At 48.5% G+C, this 18,451-nt stretch overlaps 2 protein-coding genes across 5 annotated transcripts in view; one reads left to right on the plus strand and one right to left on the minus strand.

The window, feature by feature from the left end:
* Positions 1-233: 233 nt before the first annotated feature.
* Positions 234-18,451, plus strand: part of LOC135908474 (uncharacterized) — a 49,314-nt gene continuing 31,096 nt past the window's right edge. For both annotated transcript variants that reach the window (XM_065440255.1, XM_065440256.1), the window contains exon 1: positions 234-597. Coding sequence is in view for 1 of the 2 variants with exons in the window: in XM_065440256.1 (XP_065296328.1) it covers positions 527-597 (71 nt within the window). In the remaining variant the exon portion in view is untranslated. The remainder of the gene's footprint in view (positions 598-18,451) is intronic.
* Positions 9,427-17,246, minus strand: LOC135908473 (uncharacterized). 3 transcript variants are annotated; one of them, XM_065440251.1, is made up of 3 exons: positions 17,182-17,246; positions 16,063-16,416; positions 9,427-11,565 (listed from the first exon to the last, which is right to left on the minus strand). In XM_065440251.1, exons 2-3 carry the CDS (start codon positions 16,365-16,367, stop codon positions 9,936-9,938), a joined length of 1,935 nt encoding a protein of 644 aa, XP_065296323.1. In that variant the 5' UTR covers positions 16,368-16,416; positions 17,182-17,246; the 3' UTR covers positions 9,427-9,935. The 3 variants fall into 3 exon arrangements, with proteins under 3 accessions (XP_065296323.1, XP_065296322.1, XP_065296324.1); XM_065440250.1 differs by having other exon boundaries at positions 17,105-17,240; XM_065440252.1 differs by having other exon boundaries at positions 17,177-17,237.

Here is an 18,451-nt window from a genome sequence, read left to right on the forward strand (position 1 = left end):
TGAGAAAATTACGCCTGTCCTTCCAGAGCGCTCCGCCACAGCGTTTTAACATTCAGACGTACCAAAACGCTCGAGCGACAGCCACCACGCGTGCGTCTCAACGAAATGCAGCGCTCCCAACCTCAAGTTTGCCGACACTCCTTCTTTATCTCAGAACGGCGTCGCCATCTATCGGGAAGCCAGCACCGTGCAGTGCCAACACCCCCTACACACTTCACAAGGCCTGCGTCCAAAATTCTGTCGTCACAACCCGCCGGCCGACAGCGCAGCTCCAGCAGCAACGAAATCACTCTGCTCGCTTTCAACGCGGTCACTTCGTTTGGCTGTTGGTTGCTGCCGCTGAAAACGTGGTGTCTTCCTCGTACGTTGTGCTGCGCTTGCGTTGCGTCTGTAGCGTCTGCGGTAGATATTTGCTAGTATTGTCATGTCTCACGGCACGCATAATGCCGAACAAGTGTTGTGTGCTGGTGTGCCCCGGTAATTTCGATACTTGGAAAAAGGTGCGAGTCCTTCCTTTCCCCGAAACATGAGGACACGCGAACGAAGTGCCTGCGTGCCATTTCCCGGAAGGATTTCACATCAACTGCACATACTAAGGTAAAACATTTATATCAATTGTTTTCACGCTCCTATATTTGCTCAGCACGCATTTTTGTTTCTAGTTAGCAAACGACACAAAGCGTTGCGAACTTATCGCATTAGTGACTTTGCTATTTTTAGTATCGCTGTTTTTCTGTATGCGAGCGAATGTTCTTCTGAAACGAAGAATTTTATCTGTGCATGTATCGTGTAGCAGTTAGCCTGTGTAGGATTTGCGTAGTCATCTGTGTAGGTATATGTGTAGCAGTCAGCCAGTTTGCTAGGAAGCTGTGCGGCTAACATATTTTTGAGCATCCTTTGCAAGTAGAGTAATATGACCTTAATTGGACGTATTTCGAAAGAAGAGAGCATACACACAAAAAAAAGCAAAGTTAGTGTCCTTACTGAGAAATTAATATTGGCAATTCATTGTCTTGCAAGGCTAAGTTGCATATTTCATGCATTTTGGCTGTTGAAGAAGAATTATTGTGAATTTGGTGTACTTACCGCTTTTTTTTTCTGACTTGTTTGCTCGCGTTATCTGTAATGTGTGCTCCTGACGGCAACTAAAAGCTCGAGTGCACTAATGTTTTAACTGTACAGAGACTGTTTTCCTTTTATGCTCTCGGAATTGATGAACTATATATGAACGCTAATATGCCGGGGGTAGAGTGTTTAAAGATGGAACGAATTTGAATGTTACTCAAACAAATTGATAACCGAAAAAATATTATGGGGTTTAACGTGCCAAAGCCACTTTCTGATTATGAGGCATGCCGTAGTGGGGACTCCGGAAATTTGGACCACCTGGGGTTCTTAAACCTGCACCTAAATCTAAAGTACACGGGCGTTCTCGCATTTCACCCCCATCGAAATGCGGCCGCCGTGGCCGGAACTCGATCTCGCGACCTCGTGCTCAGCAGTGCAACACCATAACCACTAAGCAACAACGGCGGGTGTTGATAACTGAGCATCGTGCATTAAAGGATCACTATGTATCTAATCTAAATTGCGTATACTTTTGAATGTTTTGGATATGTTCATATCCTCACTCCCTATCTGAACAACCTTGTAGGTATGACTTAAACAATGAAGTAATTTGAATTGAATCTGATAGAGAAGAACATTACTTATCAGAGAACTCATTCTTTGGTGCTTAATTTGTAGATTGTGCGATTTTGAATACTCTTGTTGCAACGTGTTGGTGTTGTTATCACTAAAGCATTGTGAATAATCGAAATAAATGCTATGCAATGTGGTCGTGATATGATTGTATATTAACCAATGTGGTGATTATTCCGATAGTAAACAATATCATTGGCAAGAGATACTTCACCGAACACGTACCGCCACGTTTCAGTCAAGTACTGCACGACGTCTTAATGCTGCAAACAGCCTCTCGAGCTTTCATAATTGAATATCCTAGCCCCACTCAGGCACCATACGTGCAAGCGTGAATTGTTTTTATCTAATGCTAGGGCGGAACACAAGTGAGAGGCTGAAATTCTTGTAAAGAGGAAAAAAAAAAGAATCTTCTTGAAACCGGACGATACCACGCATTCAACGCATGAGTCGCAACGCACCGCACTCGACCAGAAGCGAGCCGGCCGGCCCACGGCGTCAAGTAGCATATACGTCATTTCACGTGACGCGCAGACGAAAAGCTGTCTAGGAGGTGCGCGCGATGCCCGCGATCTTTGAAAAATTTCCTATGCGCGTCGCTGTTGTCTCGCGATGGCTCCACGGTCGCGTAGCCAAGAAGCACGGTATACTGTTGCGTGGTGAACTGCCACAACAGTGGCAGGAAAACCCGTGGCCTGCAGCTGCCCGTCAAGACGACGAAGGGTTTTGTGATACAGCGCTGTTCTTTCTAGCTCCGGTTTATTTCAGTGAAAATCTAAGTGCATCCGCTGGTCCTCGCTCTCTGTTCGGTCGTGATGGAAGTGGACGACCCCGCACGTCTGCCGGCGGTGGCGGCGTCAGCGGCGGCTGCCTCCGGGAAGCGGATCGGTCAACAGCACGACAGCGAGAGCGAGAACACCCATGTTTACTCTCTCAGCAGTGAGGACCCTTCCGATGACAATTTCCAGCTCGTGCAGAGCCGCAGAGCGAAGAGAAGGAACACCAGGACGTCCTCATCGTCAAGAACGCAAACAGTGAGACACGCGCAGAGGCCGGATGCCAATGCCATCATATTTGTGCCCGTGCTTCCTACCGTCAACATGAAGCTACTTAACAGGCAATCTGCGTCAATGTCACTGGAATTTCTGGTGCCAAACGAAATATCGGACATTCGAGTGAACACCCGAAAATATCTACTGGCAGTTGATGTCCAGCATGCGGGTGCTATGACCACTCTACGCTGCGTAACGGACCTCGATGGCATTCAGGTGCGCTCTTACATCCCTCTGGGATCTGATGTAGTCACCGGCGTTATCTACGACGTAGATGTCTCCATCCTTAATAACGACTAGCCGATTCTTATCAAGCCAGCAAATGATGAGGTCATTGTTGATGTTACTCGGCTGGCAGTTCACGCTGCGTGAAGATTGCATTCAAGGGTAAATATATACCTTCGTATGCTAACGTGGAACACTTCACATATGCTGTGTGTCCTTTTATTCCGAAACCTCTTCAATCCCACAAATACATGAATTTGGGACACGTGTGCATTGTCTGCGAAAATCAGGCAGCATGCCCTTACTGCGCCGAGCTCCACGCTGCAGATAAATGTGGGGTGACTCTAATGAAGTGTTCGAAGTGTGGCAGGTCACATGAAGCTGCATCGAAGACTTGCCCATTCATTAAGAAGGCAATGACCATCTTGAAAGAGATGGTGAGAGATCATTCATCTCATCGCGAAGGCTCCGATAAAATCAGGAAGCAACGTTCCCGTCGCCGACGCGCCTCAAGGGAGGCTGTTTGTTGCCTCTGCGATGCGCATGCCCCTTCCTACAACACCACCTCCTCCTCTACCACCCAGGCCAGGCACTGTGGAAAGGACCGCGAAGAACAAGGCCACTGAGAAGACCACATCTACCGAATCTTGGTCGGCTCTACCGAAACGACAGTATTCACCAACAGAATCACAACAAACTTTTGCTATACAATCCCCGACGTCTACTGTCGTTGATCTGTGCGACCAAGGCAAGCAGGTGGCTGTAATGCTGCAATCGCTAACTCATACAATTCACATGATACTGACGAAGCTGCAGATACCAGCAGCTCGAAGTGTTCTGCAAATATTGGATGCACTAAATCCACTGCTTGCTAGCATCGTAGTTTCCTTCCGCACAGAAGCTAAAGGTGCGTCGATCTTTCAATGGAATGCCAGACGTCTCAGGACCCGTATAGCGGACTTTCGCCAATTTATTTTCACAAATCGCTTCCCCATACTGGTCATTTGGGAACCAAATACATAAACTCCACTCAGACTGTCTGGCTACAAATTTTTCGTCTCGTCCACATGCGGTGCGAGCACCAGAGCAATCATCTACATCTTCACTGACGTTGCATACGTCGCTTACGCGGTAGAGCCTCATGACGACAACGAATATGTCTGTCTGCATGTCAAAAAGAAGGCTGTGTCATTTACACTAATTGGAGCCTACATATCCCCAGCGGGTCACTTCGACGGCAACATACTTAAGAAAATAATACCAATGACCGATGACCCCTGGGTTACCACAGGTGACTTTAACGCTCATCACCAGCTATGGGGAAGCACTAAAATTGACTCCAGAGGCAGGAGTCATGGCTCCTTTGCTGCCGATTACGATATCTGCTTTGTGAATGACGGCAGCCCTACATTTCTTCGAGGCACGACATATAGTGGCTGTTTGGACTTAAGTTTGGTGTCACGGTGCTTTGCCTCGAGTGTCCAATGGTTTACACACATAGAAACACAAGGAAGCGACCATATTACCACACACATAAAGATTAGGGCAGTTGAGCAATGTTCCTCTACTGTCTTGCGTACATTTGATTGGTCAAGGTTTAAGAAGCATATGAATGACGCATGTCGGGAAGGCCTTTCCGACAATATCTAAGATGCAATCGCAGAAGCAATGACAGCATTCATCAGCTCGCTTACAAGGTCAGCAAGGCGACCAGACTCGGATATAGGACTGGAGAGGCTGCGTGCGGCACGCCGACACGCAGAGAGAAGGTATCTCTGCACGAAGTCGGTTTTGGACCTGAGGGCTTCACGGCGCATACAAAAGAAAGTCCAGCGTCGCATGGATAAATTGGAAGATAAGCGATGTAAAACTTTTTGTCAGTCGCTTGATCCCCGAAAATCGCTCTCACACATATGGAGAATGGTTAGGGGTCTTCGCTCATGTCCGCATGAAAGCCCTTTGCTGCTCTGGCCCTCTACCAACGCCACTCGCAGCTTGAAGTGGCTGAAGAGTTCAGTGCACGGGTTGGTGGGTCTGTGGTCATCAATAATGACGCAGCACTGAATGACGTCCCTGAGGCACGTGTACCAGATATGAACCTGATATTTTCACTCGAAGAGGTCGACGCTGCGTTGGCAACCGGCAGGCGTTCTTTGTCAACAGGACCAGATGGCATCACGTCACTGCCCTATGGCACTTTGGACATGACGTTCGTGGTGAGCTGCTCAACTATTGCAATGAGTCTTGGCACAACAGCGTCGTTCCTAAACAATGGAAATCTAGCCGCTTGATCCCCATTCTGAAATAGGGAAACTATACGCTTTATCTATCGTCATATCGTCCGATTTGGCTTTCAAGCTGCGTCGGCAAAGTTATGGAAAGAATGATTCTTGCTTGCTTGTAATGGTACCTAGATCGATCCAACATCTATCCGAACGCCATGGCGGGCTTTCGTCCAGGTCGCTCGTCCATCAACAACGTCACTGACGTCGTGACTTGGGTCCAAGAACAAGGAAGCCTCAAGTGCCTATCAATGGCACTTTTTCTAGATATCAAAGGAGCATACGACAACGTCGCCTACGATGCCATACTGAACTCTCTTGAGGCTGTTGGAGTTCGTGTCCGAGTGTATCAATGGATTCGAGACTGTTTGACTGAGAGGTGCTTCGGAACATTACATCTGCTGTGGTGTGCCGCAGGGTGGATCGTTGAGCCCCATATTGTTCAATCTCGTCCTGGTAGGACTAGTGGAGTACCTACCGCAGACAGTTCATGTCTCGATATACGCCGACGACATCTGCATCTGGGCCTCTTTGCTGATTGGCCCTCAGGTACGGGCCACGGTTCAGCGGGCAGCAGCCATGACGGCGTCTTATCTGCAAGACCAAGGCCTCGGTGTGTCTACCGAAAAGTGCGCAATGATTGGCATTTTGTGCAAATAAATGCCATTGTATCCCGTTTCCATCAGTGGTCAAGCTGTGTCCTATGTTAACACGCATCAGTTGACCGCCACCTCTCGTGGAGCTCTCACTGCGTCTATCTGAAGAAGTAGTTCATTGCCGTTGCTCGGGTTTCTAAATTTCTCTGCAGGAAAATCTGGGTTACATCAGCCCATTCTATGTTGCAACTGTACAGGATCTCGGACACCTACGTTACAGTCTAACAGTGTTGTCAAATGCACGCAAGACGAACTTTCACGCTTTGGAGAGCATACAAGGTCAAGCCCTACGCACGTGTTTAGGGCTGCCTTGGTGTACGTCAACAGCAGCAACAATTTCCATCGCTGGGGACCATATGCTACAGACACACGTAGCTGTCGACTCTCTCAGAGCGCACATTCGCCATCTGTCAAAGATCCCCGACCATCATTTGGCCTCCCTACCAGCCGAGAGACCTCAAGCGACTTTTTCAAGAGTGGTTAACGCTCATCAAGAGGGCATACCGTTATATTTGACACCGGCAACGAAGCCTTCATCTCTCCTGTGGTGCCTACGACAGCCTCAAGTGAATTTTGCTATTCCTGGAGTTATATATATATATATATATATATATATATATATATATATATATATATATATATATATATATATATATATATATATATATATATATATATATATATATATATATATATATATATATAGCGATGGTTCGACCTCACGTACCAGCTCAACTGCCGCATTCGTCGTTCCAGCAAAGCAGGTTATAGTTAAATTCAAAATTTTCACATGACTACATCTACGTCGGCAGAACTTGCAGCTTTCCATGCCGCTATTACGTACGTTACCGAAGAGCCGATAGAGGAATGGGTTGTATTTTGTGACTCTAAAGCAGCTCTTAATTCATAGCATCAAGTCTGCATTACATCACAGAACTTACGAGCAGATGATATCTGACCTCTGGGAAGCACACCACCATGCACTTGAAGCAGGGCACAACGTTATCTTTCAATGGATTCCTATTCACTGTGGTATCGTCGGCAACAACTTTGGTGACAGGGCTGCCCGGTCTGCCTTCGAAGACACCAAGATGCGTTCAATACCTTTGGCAAGGTCTGACGCTGCCAGGGAACTTCGCCTGCTTGCGCGCAAAAAGTGGCAAGAATTGTGGAGTTCAAGTGCCTTCAATTGCCGATTGAATAAACTAGACGCCATGCTACGGCTGCAACTGCCATCTACCCTTTCCCGCGGCGAGACAACCTTGCTGTGCCTCTTGTAGATGCGAGTGGCGTTCAAGAACGCCTACTCCTGTTGTATCGGAATGGCCAAGGGCCCGATATCCTATAGGTGCCAGGAAACCATCGAGCACCTATTGTGAACGTGCCCTCGCTGCGACGTACAACGCCTCTCTCTGAGGACATCTTTAAACCGACTGGACTCAAGACCGTTCTCCTAGTCAAAGATACTCGGACCGCGACCACACCCGTCACTGGCACGAAAAGCGATTCGTGCGCTAGTACACTACTTGAAGTGCATCGGCTTAAGATACCGTTTATAGTGTACCTGTACATCCTCCCACACGTACTCAGTGCTCACGCTCTCTCTTTTTCCTCTTTCTATTCCCCTTTCTCCCCAGTGCAGGGTAGCAAATCGTGTGCTCGTCTGGTTGACCTCCATGCCTTCCCCGTCCTTGCTCTTTCTCTCTCTCTCTCCCGGGTAAATGGTATGAAAAGGAACGCAGGCAGGCTTGAATCACCACATGAATCACCAATTACATAACATTGGTGGCGATGACTCGTTTACCAATGGTCACTGGTCGAGAGGGGTCGTTTATTTTTTGCTTACACCGTTTGAGGCAATTTCCGTTGCTGAAAGGTGCGGAACCAAGGCTAACAAAAGCGACATAAATATTCGCAAATGTAGACAATTTTCTGTAGCACACCCTGAATGAGAAATTAGTGAGACTCTCGAGGAATCGGTATCATCATTCAATCGAGATACTGTGGTCACAAGCAGCTTTAAGGCATCTCTAACCACTGACATTTTCACTTCACGGGCATGAGGAAGTCTTTAAAACTTGCAGTAAACTTTTAGTGGCTACATGATGTCAAGTGTTGATCAGCGTATAGCAACTCTCAAGAACTATTTCGCTTGCGTCACCCACTGCTACTTATGTGCGTGAAGTCATAGAGTTTCATTCAATTACTACGGGGAACTGTGGCGATAGTGTCTACGGGAACTGCAAACGGTGCAGTTCAGCCAACCTGAGGATGATGGGTACGTAGTACGTAGGTTTGCCTAAACTTCGTCCTTTTGCCTTTGAAGGGCTTCTAGACTTTGCAAAGTGATAATGTTTTACCAACGTACTGTGTTCTAAATAATTAAATAAACATGAATATTGTCCTACGGCAGGATTCGAGCAAAGGACCTCTAGCACAGAAGCCCGATATTGAAACCATTGCGCCATAATTGCACGGACAAGCGGAACCACTGTAGTTAGCAGCAATGGTGCGTGCTTGCAGAGTCTTATCACCCTCTGCATTTAAAAAGAAAGGATAAAGGATATTTAGGCCAGTGAAGGCCCAGATAAAGAACAACATTCGGCGGAGACACTTAAGACTGCTTGCGTGTGAGAATCCGAAAGCATTATACCCTCTGTAGACCTCGAAGCGTCATGAACGTGCTCATTTTATGCATTCATGATGTGGCGCCACCTCCTACCCATTGTCTGTGCAGTCACGTGCCCAATGACGAACGCACCAGGCTACACTTTTAGTCAGCCACATGGCTTCGACATGACGCATGCGCAAGCAGGCACGTATTAGGCACACTTTTAGTAAGTCAGAACCGTCGAGCTGCCGTGACACCCGGGCTCGATTTCCACCCAGACCAAAATGCACCAAATTTTCTTTTTGAAGCTATAAATTTGCTTTCTTTACAGAAACCTACATCGGAAATGTGAGGTTAATTCAATCATTTCTGTGACGTGTTTTTAGGACTTGCGGCATCGGCCATTTTTTGGCACCATCTTTCGGTCACTCCCACGCCGACGTATTTTTTGCATAACGGGGCATTTGATGCTTTCGCATTAATGAACTGAACGCCTGGAGCCCCAAGCACGAAGAACATACAAATACAAGTACTACACATCATTCTCATGGTGACTGAACGATCACAGCGCCAGTGTTCTCTCTAGTAATTTTAAGAAACTCTATGCGTGAAGCAGCGAGTCACTTCCCTAACGTCCTTGCAAAGCTAGCTGCGCGAACTGCGCTCAACAATGCAACGAATGTTCTGGAACGCAGGTAACACGTCAGCTTACATCCAGAAGAGCCGGAATGCCGATGAAAACGGAAACGGGGTCCTGCATGGCGGCAAAGATGGCAGTATGGCCGTGTTAGCATCGCTGACAGCTCCACCGATTAAGTCGGGGAGATCAACCGGATGAACTGGCAAAGCGGCTGAAACTGCAACAAAAGCAACAACAGAGAAAACGTTGATTTCGGCGCTGCAAACCAAACTAGAGAAAAACTTGTAGCAAACTTTAAAAATATAGAGCGGCAGCTTTCATTTCCACATAAAATTGAACGCCTTTATAACGAAGTGTTTGGGGCCTCCAAAATTATTTGTTATACAGGTCACGTCGTTGTAAAGGTAGACCATCGCACCACTAATTGTAGAATCGGGAAAGACTCCTTATCATTATACAGTTTATATCGCTGTATAGGCGTTCACTGTAGCGGAATTCAGCTGTTTATTTTCAACATACGCAAGTTTCGCATCAAGGTACGCAATAAGCACTCACTTTGTGCAATAGGAACCAAAACCTGCTATCCAATGATGCCGAATTGTCGCATTTCTCAGTACTCCGGCAAGCCGGACACGAAGCCATCGCTCTAATTAAACAATGTAGCTGTTCAACGTAACAGTTACTTGCTCTAAACATACAAATTGTCCATCTCTTTAGCTTTATCTATGACCTGTAAATAGCAAACCGGCTACGTAAGCAGGATCGAAATCAAACCTGACCACCGAAAGTACGGCGGCAGTAGCAATATTTTTCAAGCGGGCGTCCATACATGCAGTATGTCTGTGCCTTGAACCTGTCGCAGCGACTAATATCGTTCACCTTAATCACGTTGTCCGCGCTAACACGTACAGTGGCCTCTATGACGATATTGCCAGGCGACAGTTTGACGTCGACCAAGTAGTGACTCGTGTTCATTGCGAGCTCGGTCGGTGTCGCCTGCAGCAAAGTGACGTCAATCACTCGGAGCAATTGGTACTCGGCACACTTTCGCGTTGACCGCGCTAACTTCTCGTTGACGTCAGAAACAATCCGACCAGCCAGAGTCCTGGCCAGCGCACCGGACACGGCTGTATCACCCCGGACGCTGCACGCGCACCACTTGTGCTTAATGGACGCATTGCTGCACGTCCTCTCCTCCGGAACCTCGTTAAACAAGCTCAGTCCGTACTCAGTGCGCGGTCGCTTGCTGACGGGATAGTCGAGCAGCTCGACGAGCATCGCGTGCAGGTCGAAGGGCGTCGTCAGGCGGCGCTGGTTGACACGAAGATTCCGAGCAGCCTCGGGGTTCTTCTCTAGGAACCACGGCGGAAAGACGAGGAAGGCGAACGGCTGGATGTCTTCGAGCCTTCCGATGTACGTGGTGCGCACTTCGCCGAAGCGCAATCCGTGGTCGCTGAAGAACACGAGAACCGTGTGGTTGAGCGCGCCGGAAGCGTGCAGATGTTCGAGCAGGCGCCGGAAAGGTTCGTCCGCATACGCTGCGTTGTTGAGCCATTCATGCGTTAGTTCGATGAACCAGGCATAGGCGAAGAAAGGTCGCTCCGACATGACGTTCACAAAATGGGCAAGGTATTCTAGCAGCACTTCGGACGGCATAGTGGGCCCCAAGCAGCTTACCCGCAGTTCTTCTTTGGTGTTCTCGGCTAGCTCCTCCATTAGCATGATGGCGTGTCGCAGATAATAGTCAGTCGGCGCGCGCCGAAAACCTTTACTGTGAAAGCTGCTAAAGACGGAATACTCCGTCCACTCCTCGAGAAACATGGTCCTGTAACCCCGCGCAGCATATTTACGCCAGATCAACGAGGGATTGAGGTTGTCGTAGAATCCGGCCTGAGCCGCCTTGTCCGCTTCGAAGTCTTTGAGACCTGCGAGGAAGGCCATGTGGTTCGGGTAGCTGTTCTCCCCAACTTTGTTATATCCATGAAGTTCGAAAGCACCGAGTTTCTCCCGCACGAACTTGGCAGTCTCCGGAAGGTGCCTGTCGAGGTTCAGGTGCGACACCGAGTCGAGACCAAGCAATAGGACGCTGAGGTTGTGGGGCGTCCCTGTGCGCACACGTCGGCACCGCTTCTCCACGTTCCTCTTAACGAGCAGGTTCAGAAGAAACTGGCTGTAAAACGGCCTCTCCGGGGACTTCTTTGTGACGCACTCTACGAATACAAACTCCTCTCTCAGCGCCCTGTCGAACAACAATCTCGTCCGGGGTCCATACACGTACTGTCTGTCTGGAACCGCTAGAGATTCGTTTCGATAAATTTCCTTGTAGAAGCAGTCGAGGTCCTCAGGAAGCACACCGTGCTCCTCCAAGTTCCGCGGAAGTATCACTGGGAAACCATTCCTGGAATATACAAGGTTTGTGCTTCATGACGAGACAGAATTTCGCAAGAATATGAAGGCTCCAAGTAATCAATGGTTGAACAGCGAACGTTGCTGTCCTACAGCGACAGTCCTTGTTCATCCATTGCTGATCAGAATTTTGTGTTTCGTGATAAGAACAAGTATTCATGGTATTTAGTGCCTTTCAACATGTAAGCAGGAGGCTTCGAGAATGACGGTAAATAAACGATGCACCGTTTTATTATATGCTGTGCTTCCCAACTAACCAGAACTATGTCGTTACACCTATATGTTCTGCCCCAAAAATGACAGATAGTTTCCTACTCTGCGCATCATTCAGTACACTTATCGTGGCAGTGATCCTTGGCTTCGACGACGGCCGCGACAAGACTGCGCTTTTCTTGTGCACTGGAGTCGTTAACGTCGACTTAACAAAGTCGGTATACCGGTGGTTACCAACTTTGAAAGGTGTGTTTGGTATGCGTCTCGTCACTTGTCGCTCTTGCCAATAACCACTGCCCACGCCGAGAACTAGCGGAGCGATTGGCCAACGTTTTTACCAGAGGGTTCAAGACTTTCAACGTTTCTTGCTACGTCTTGCTTTCTTTTTTGACGCAAGCGCCGCGTCTCAGAGCATCAAAACAATACAGAAGGCTCGAGAAGATGCGAGGCACCAGTTAGTACGGTTCATCCTGAACCATAGTGTCAGTTCATCCATGATACGACACCTGTGTAAGCATGTGACATGGTGCTTCGGTTGGACTCACTTCGGCGATTAGAATCAATGACATTATACTGACAATACGCAACCGGCAGAATCTCCTAAAAATGGCATAGGGACATGGCCGGCAACGCAAAATACAAGCGTGCACGTGTGCTGGCCTCCAATAATGATATGTTACACTTGCGTCATCGCGTAAGGTTTACATAAACATTGCGTCTTTTCCGTTAGCACCACATACGTATACACATTCGCGTAACATTTGCGTAAACCTGGAAGAAAGAAAGCTTCGCATGACACCAATTCCCACTATATGCGTGGATGCGCCGGTTTTTCCAAAGAGAAACGCTTTCTTTGGCTCATCGACCCGTGTTTGTGTTGGTCGGTGGCTGTGGCCGGTGGTCGGAACCACCGATAAGAAGGCGATGCAAAGGGCACGTATACATTTGCCCAAACGATTGAGGTGCGTATCCATCGCCGCACGCCAACTATTACAGTCTTTTCGAGACGCTAGCGCGCGCTGTCGCGCAAAAGTGTTCATGCGTCTGAAGGTTTAGACAAGACTTGCGCGTGCGTAACGACTAACATTTAATTAATTATCTGTAACCAATTACATAATTTCCAGTTTTGTAACGGAGCTATTACTTCTTCAAGTCGGTAACGCTTACTGGAACTCAATCATCTTTGTAAGTAGCCAATTAGATATAACCAGTTTCTCTATTGACGAGAAAGGCGACTCAGTAGAACGCCTACGTTCTAGCCACGCAGCGGCCTCGCGAATGCGCATACTTAGACAGTCACAGCCGGCAACTCGCCATTTGCTTTTTCGACCAGCGCCTCTACCTAAGGGACTACCAGATAATGGCCAATGATTTGAACGGTCGCTGGGCCATGGCGCGATTTCGACGACCACTTCGGACGCTTATGCCGGAAAATATACTTAGGGTTGATTTTTTCCACCTTTACATTGGCCTTTCTGGGAACGTCTTTCTCTCAGCTGCAGCAACAAGCGCTGCGCTTCATAGACGACCAAGAAGCGACTGTCGAGGCATTAAGTAAACACAATCATGTGCGCAATGTGTTCGTATGTCACAACGGGGCCCTTCTATTGTATCTATCTTCTCTTCTGTTATGTTATATTGTATCTCACAAGTAACTTGCAACCCTGCCGAATGTGGGAGGTGGGCATAGGCAATATCCTTGCGCAGCGGAATATTGTTTCGGGTGTAACTACCCGATTAATGGGGGGGGGGGATTATTGAGTTTCATTCGTGATTGCTACATATTAGCTTACAGCAATACGTGAAATGCATGTCGTACACCACGACTTGGTGGTAGCTGTCGGCTACCGGGTGCCGGCGGTTACCACCGGTAGCCGTAATAGCCATCCAAACCATGATTTGGTAGCAACATGACTGCGCCCTTCAAGCCCAGAACCGCCCGCTTCGATCCGAATTCGCACTTGTCACAGGCTCTCCGCCTTGGCAGCAAGAAATACATAGTAAATGCATCATCGCTCAGTTTCATCTCAAGCTGAGGGCGAAAGCATTAAATATGATACGTCGTTATTGAGATCAGGTATTAGTGTTGACGCTGCTAAGACTATAGAGGTAGTGCCGAGCCGTACAAGTCATTTGATTTCCAGTTACCAGATGGGCGCCCCATCATTAGCAACAGTGATACGTTCACGATGCACAACGATATAAAAGTCTGATTGTTCACGGCATCATTAACTTATTACTCCGCTCTAGTATCGTACATGATGACGGTGGCGAAGAAACGCCAAACGGACGCCGAGCAGGCGTTGCATCGTCGGCGAACAATTAAAAGGGCGTTCCCTATTACTACTAGCTAAGGAGGCGGCAAAGAACGGCTGCGAAAGCGCACAGATGAAGCGAAGCCCCGCTGCTGCATTAATGTAAATGCAGCTGATGGTTACAACGCCAAAACATTTGTTGTGCCAATCCGCTTAACTTGTAGCATATGTCGACAGGATGGTAAGGCAGACGTGGTGAGCGGACCACGCGAAGCGCATGACCACATCTTGAGGAGTATTCGGCCTTCCTATTACGGCTAAGGAGTCTCGCAGCTTCCACAGTGCTGCAAGTAAATACTGAGGTGGAGTTTAGCTAAAACAGTCCGTGGAGTTTAGGTACGAAAATGCCTCTTTTTTCTCGCAGCAATACCAAGCCTGTGGCATGTTTCCTGTTTCGCGTCCAACCATCGAAACGACGACAGCGCACCGCCGCCAGTGGTAATCGAAGCGCCAACTAAGGCTTTGTGTTGTAAATTGTAAATTTTATTCGTAACACTTCAAACTAATACGTATACGAAAACATGTTAAATTTGAAGCTGTTTGAAGAAAATTTAGCGTAAAGGCTGAAACGTATTGTATCGTGCCAACCTTCAAAGATAAATGTAAAAAGCTATCTCCGAGAGTCATATATATATACATATATATATATATATGCATGAATCATGAAGCATGAACGCAACAAACGTACACACACACACAGCGTGTGTGTGTGTGTGTGTGTGTGTGTGTGTGTGTGTGTGTGTGTGTGTGTGTGTGTGTGTGTGTGTGTGTGTGTGTGTGTGTGTGTGTGTGTGTGTGTGTGTGTGTGTGTGTGTGTGTGTGTGTGTGTGTGTGTGTGTGTGTGTGTGTGTGTGTGTGTGTGTGTGTGTGTGTGTGTGTGTGTGTGTGTGTGTGTGTGTGTGTGTGTGTGTGTGTGTGTGTGTGTGTGTGTGTGTGTGTGTGTGTGTGTGTGTGTGTGTGTGTGTGTGTGTGTGTGTGTGTGTGTGTGTGTGTGTGTGTGTGTGTGTGTGTGTGTGTGTGTGTGTGTGTGTGTGTGTGTGTGTGTGTGTGTGTGTGTGTGTGTGTGTGTGTGTGTGTGTGTGTGTGTGTGTGTGTGTGTGTGTGTGTGTGTGTGTGTGTGTGTGTGTGTGTGTGTGTGTGTGTGTGTGTGTGTGTGTGTGTGTGTGTGTGTGTGTGTGTGTGTGTGTGTGTGTGTGTGTGTGTGTGTGTGTGTGTGTGTGTGTGTGTGTGTGTGTGTGTGTGTGTGTGTGTGTGTGTGTGTGTGTGTGTGTGTGTGTGTGTGTGTGTGTGTGTGTGTGTGTGTGTGTGTGTGTGTGTGTGTGTGTGTGTGTGTGTGTGTGTGTGTGTGTGTGTGTGTGTGTGTGTGTGTGTGTGTGTGTGTGTGTGTGTGTGTGTGTGTGTGTGTGTGTGTGTGTGTGTGTGTGTGTGTGTGTGTGTGTGTGTGTGTGTGTGTGTGTGTGTGTGTGTGTGTGTGTGTGTGTGTGTGTGTGTGTGTGTGTGTGTGTGTGTGTGTGTGTGTGTGTGTGTGTGTGTGTGTGTGTGTGTGTGTGTGTGTGTGTGTGTGTGTGTGTGTGTGTGTGTGTGTGTGTGTGTGTGTGTGTGTGTGTGTGTGTGTGTGTGTGTGTGTGTGTGTGTGTGTGTGTGTGTGTGTGTGTGTGTGTGTGTGTGTGTGTGTGTGCGCGCGCGCTCGCTCGCTCGCTCGCTCGCTCGCTCCGTTTTGCGGAGGATGTAGTTACTCGCTTATCACGCAGTAAGCCTGGGACTGATTCCTCGAAAAGAACCTAAATTCGTCAATTTCCTTTTACTCAGATCATCGTATACACAGAGGCCAGATCGACAGCCACACATGCCAGGCCAAAGTACGGTAAACGTACCAAAACGTGCCTGGCAAAGCATGCACTCGCACTAGTTGAATTTCACCCCATATTCTATCCCTCGATAAATATGTGTAGCTGCTCCACCTGATGGTGAGGAAGTTGGGCTTTCCGGGGCACTTGAAGCGCTCGGAGCGACGCCGGACGAAAGGCATGACGGTCGGGTCGAATGGGTCGAACCGGGGCAGCGTGCATCCCGTGGTGTGAATGCGATGACCTATCGGAACTGGCCGCTCCCATAGGTGGCCAGGTGAACGCGAACCTGCAGAAGGCGACAGGAAAGTCCACAGGCAGTGGCCTGCGCTGCACAGAAGAAGCGCCCGGAGGGCCGGTACGAGCCGGCACTGGCGCCGCAACATGCGCAGCAAGGGTGCGATCGCCATGGCGCTCATCTTCTAGAGTTGTGCCAGGAATCGCAGGAGTGACATCGGCCTGCAAAAGCTTTGCGAAGAGGCAGAAATGAGCTTCGTGTCGCCATGAATACATAAGTGACACTTTGACATACGCCTATCAAGGTCTCTTCGTCCCTTCACCATCATGGAAGCTGGCGTGTAGTTGTTGCGAGACATCGTCGCCCAGATGAAACAAAGAACAGAAGACCGAACATCACGCGTTCTCTATATGATGCACCCGTGATGTCTGGTCTACTCTTTGTTTTATTTGCGCTAGAATGGTGTCCCCAGATATCAACCAATTTGCCCAAGAAGAAGTTATTTCGGAGCTTGGGCAAATTGGCTCGACATTAATAACAACCGAGTCAACGCCTGTGCGGGCCTCACGTTTTCTTGCAAGTCTTTCGCGCTGATTTATCAGTTCTCCGTTTGTTTAAGGGGAACAGAAAGGAAGAAAAAGAAAGGGTATCGTGCAGTTCCTTGGGTGTACTGAAGACAAGTACTTGGCAGGAACTGTGGGATTAAGCGACTTGAAGATTTCTTTATTATAATAGGGGTCTGCAGATAAGTACAGTGGGCATGCGCACAACGCGACTAGTGCGAAACGTCACGAGTACACCGCTGGCACTCTCACTAAAATCATAGCGCGAAAGCCTCGGACGAACTCTGATGCCAGGTGAAGAGACAGACAACAAGCGCGGCTGATTAACACAAAAAGGCTAAAATGATAATCTAACCGGAAGGAATACGGGAGAGACAGGCAATGAAGCGAATAATAACAAGAAATGCTGTCGATCCTCGACCAATACTTCACAGGTTAGAGAATCCAGGGATCCGTCGTTCGAAGAAGGCACCAGCAGGATGCACGAGCTGCCGCTCTTAATGATGGTGATGATTGCTTTACCAATGGCACAATGCCGCTGTGGGGGATAGGATATGAACCGGGTGGTATTATGCTTGAGAAATATATGTGAAAGAAAAAATTAAAGCGCTCGTGAATCAAATTAAATTGCTTGCAATAAAGTAGTCAGCCCTGCATAAATGAAAATAAATTTGTGAAGAAGAAGACGCGCTTCACGGCACAGCCGCATTGCCAACGCGCGGCTCGTCTCGGCTCGCGCTGTTGATTGCTGGCGTCCGTTTGGACAGTTCTTCGGGCTGCCTCGCCGTTCCCGGTCGCTGTGCCTTCGCATTAGGCGCCGCCAATAAACCTTTTCTCAATTGGTGGAGGTGCTGGGACTCAAACCCCGTCGCTTGAAAACCTGGAGCTGAGATCAAGAACGCTACCGCCCGCCATGACCGACAGCTCACCCCAAACGGCACCGACGCCACAGTCCGTCACCTGCACCCGCGTTCCACGACAACGGGACCCCAAGATGTTCAGTGGTGCAGACGACGAAGACGTAGAAGACTGGTTTGCGTCATATGAACGGGCGAGCGCACACAACAAGTGGGACCGAGCTCCTAACCGTCATTCCATCTCATCTGCAACAGATTGTACTGCAGCAACTGCATGAGGTTCCCACCGCTGCACACCTTGGCGTCACGCGGACCTATGACCGAATTCGGCGACAGTTTTTCTGGCCCCGTCTCAACCCCTCCGTCCGGCGCTATGTTGCCGCGTGTGAGTCGTGTCAACGCCGAAAAAGACCAGCTGTGCCTCCTCCCGGACTGCTGCAGCCTTTGGATATACCGGCCGACCCTTTTTTTCGCGTTGGCCTTGATCTCCTCGGACCATTCCCTATATCCAAGGACGGAAATAGGTGGATTGGTGGATTGCCGTCGCAACGGACTATACAACTCGCTATGTCCTTACTAGAGCCCTACCGACCAGCTGTGCCACAGACGTCGCTGATTTCTTGCTTCACGACGTTATCTTGCACCACGGTGCACCTCGTAAACTTCTCACCGATCGCGGCAGATACTTTCTTGCCAAAGTCATAGACGACCTACTTCGATCATGTGCTACCAAACACAAACCTACTACCGCTTACCATCCTCAAACTAACGGTCTTACGGAACGCCTGAACCGCACAATAACTGACATGCTAGCAATGTATGTTTTCTCCGATCATCGCGACTGG

Source organism: Dermacentor albipictus, chromosome 3 (genome assembly GCF_038994185.2).
Source record: "Dermacentor albipictus isolate Rhodes 1998 colony chromosome 3, USDA_Dalb.pri_finalv2, whole genome shotgun sequence".
Classification (NCBI taxonomy): domain Eukaryota; kingdom Metazoa; phylum Arthropoda; class Arachnida; order Ixodida; family Ixodidae; genus Dermacentor; species Dermacentor albipictus.

Bases quoted from the DNA above. Each gene is read 5' to 3' on its own strand.
- LOC135908473 (XM_065440251.1), bottom strand. From the start codon at position 16,367: ATGAGCGCCATGGCGATCGCACCCTTGCTGCGCATGTTGCGGCGCCAG. The intron at 11,566-16,062 runs GTGGAGCAGCTA...TGTATATTCCAG, and splicing joins CCCAACTTCCTCACCATCAG to GAATGGTTTCCCAGTGATAC.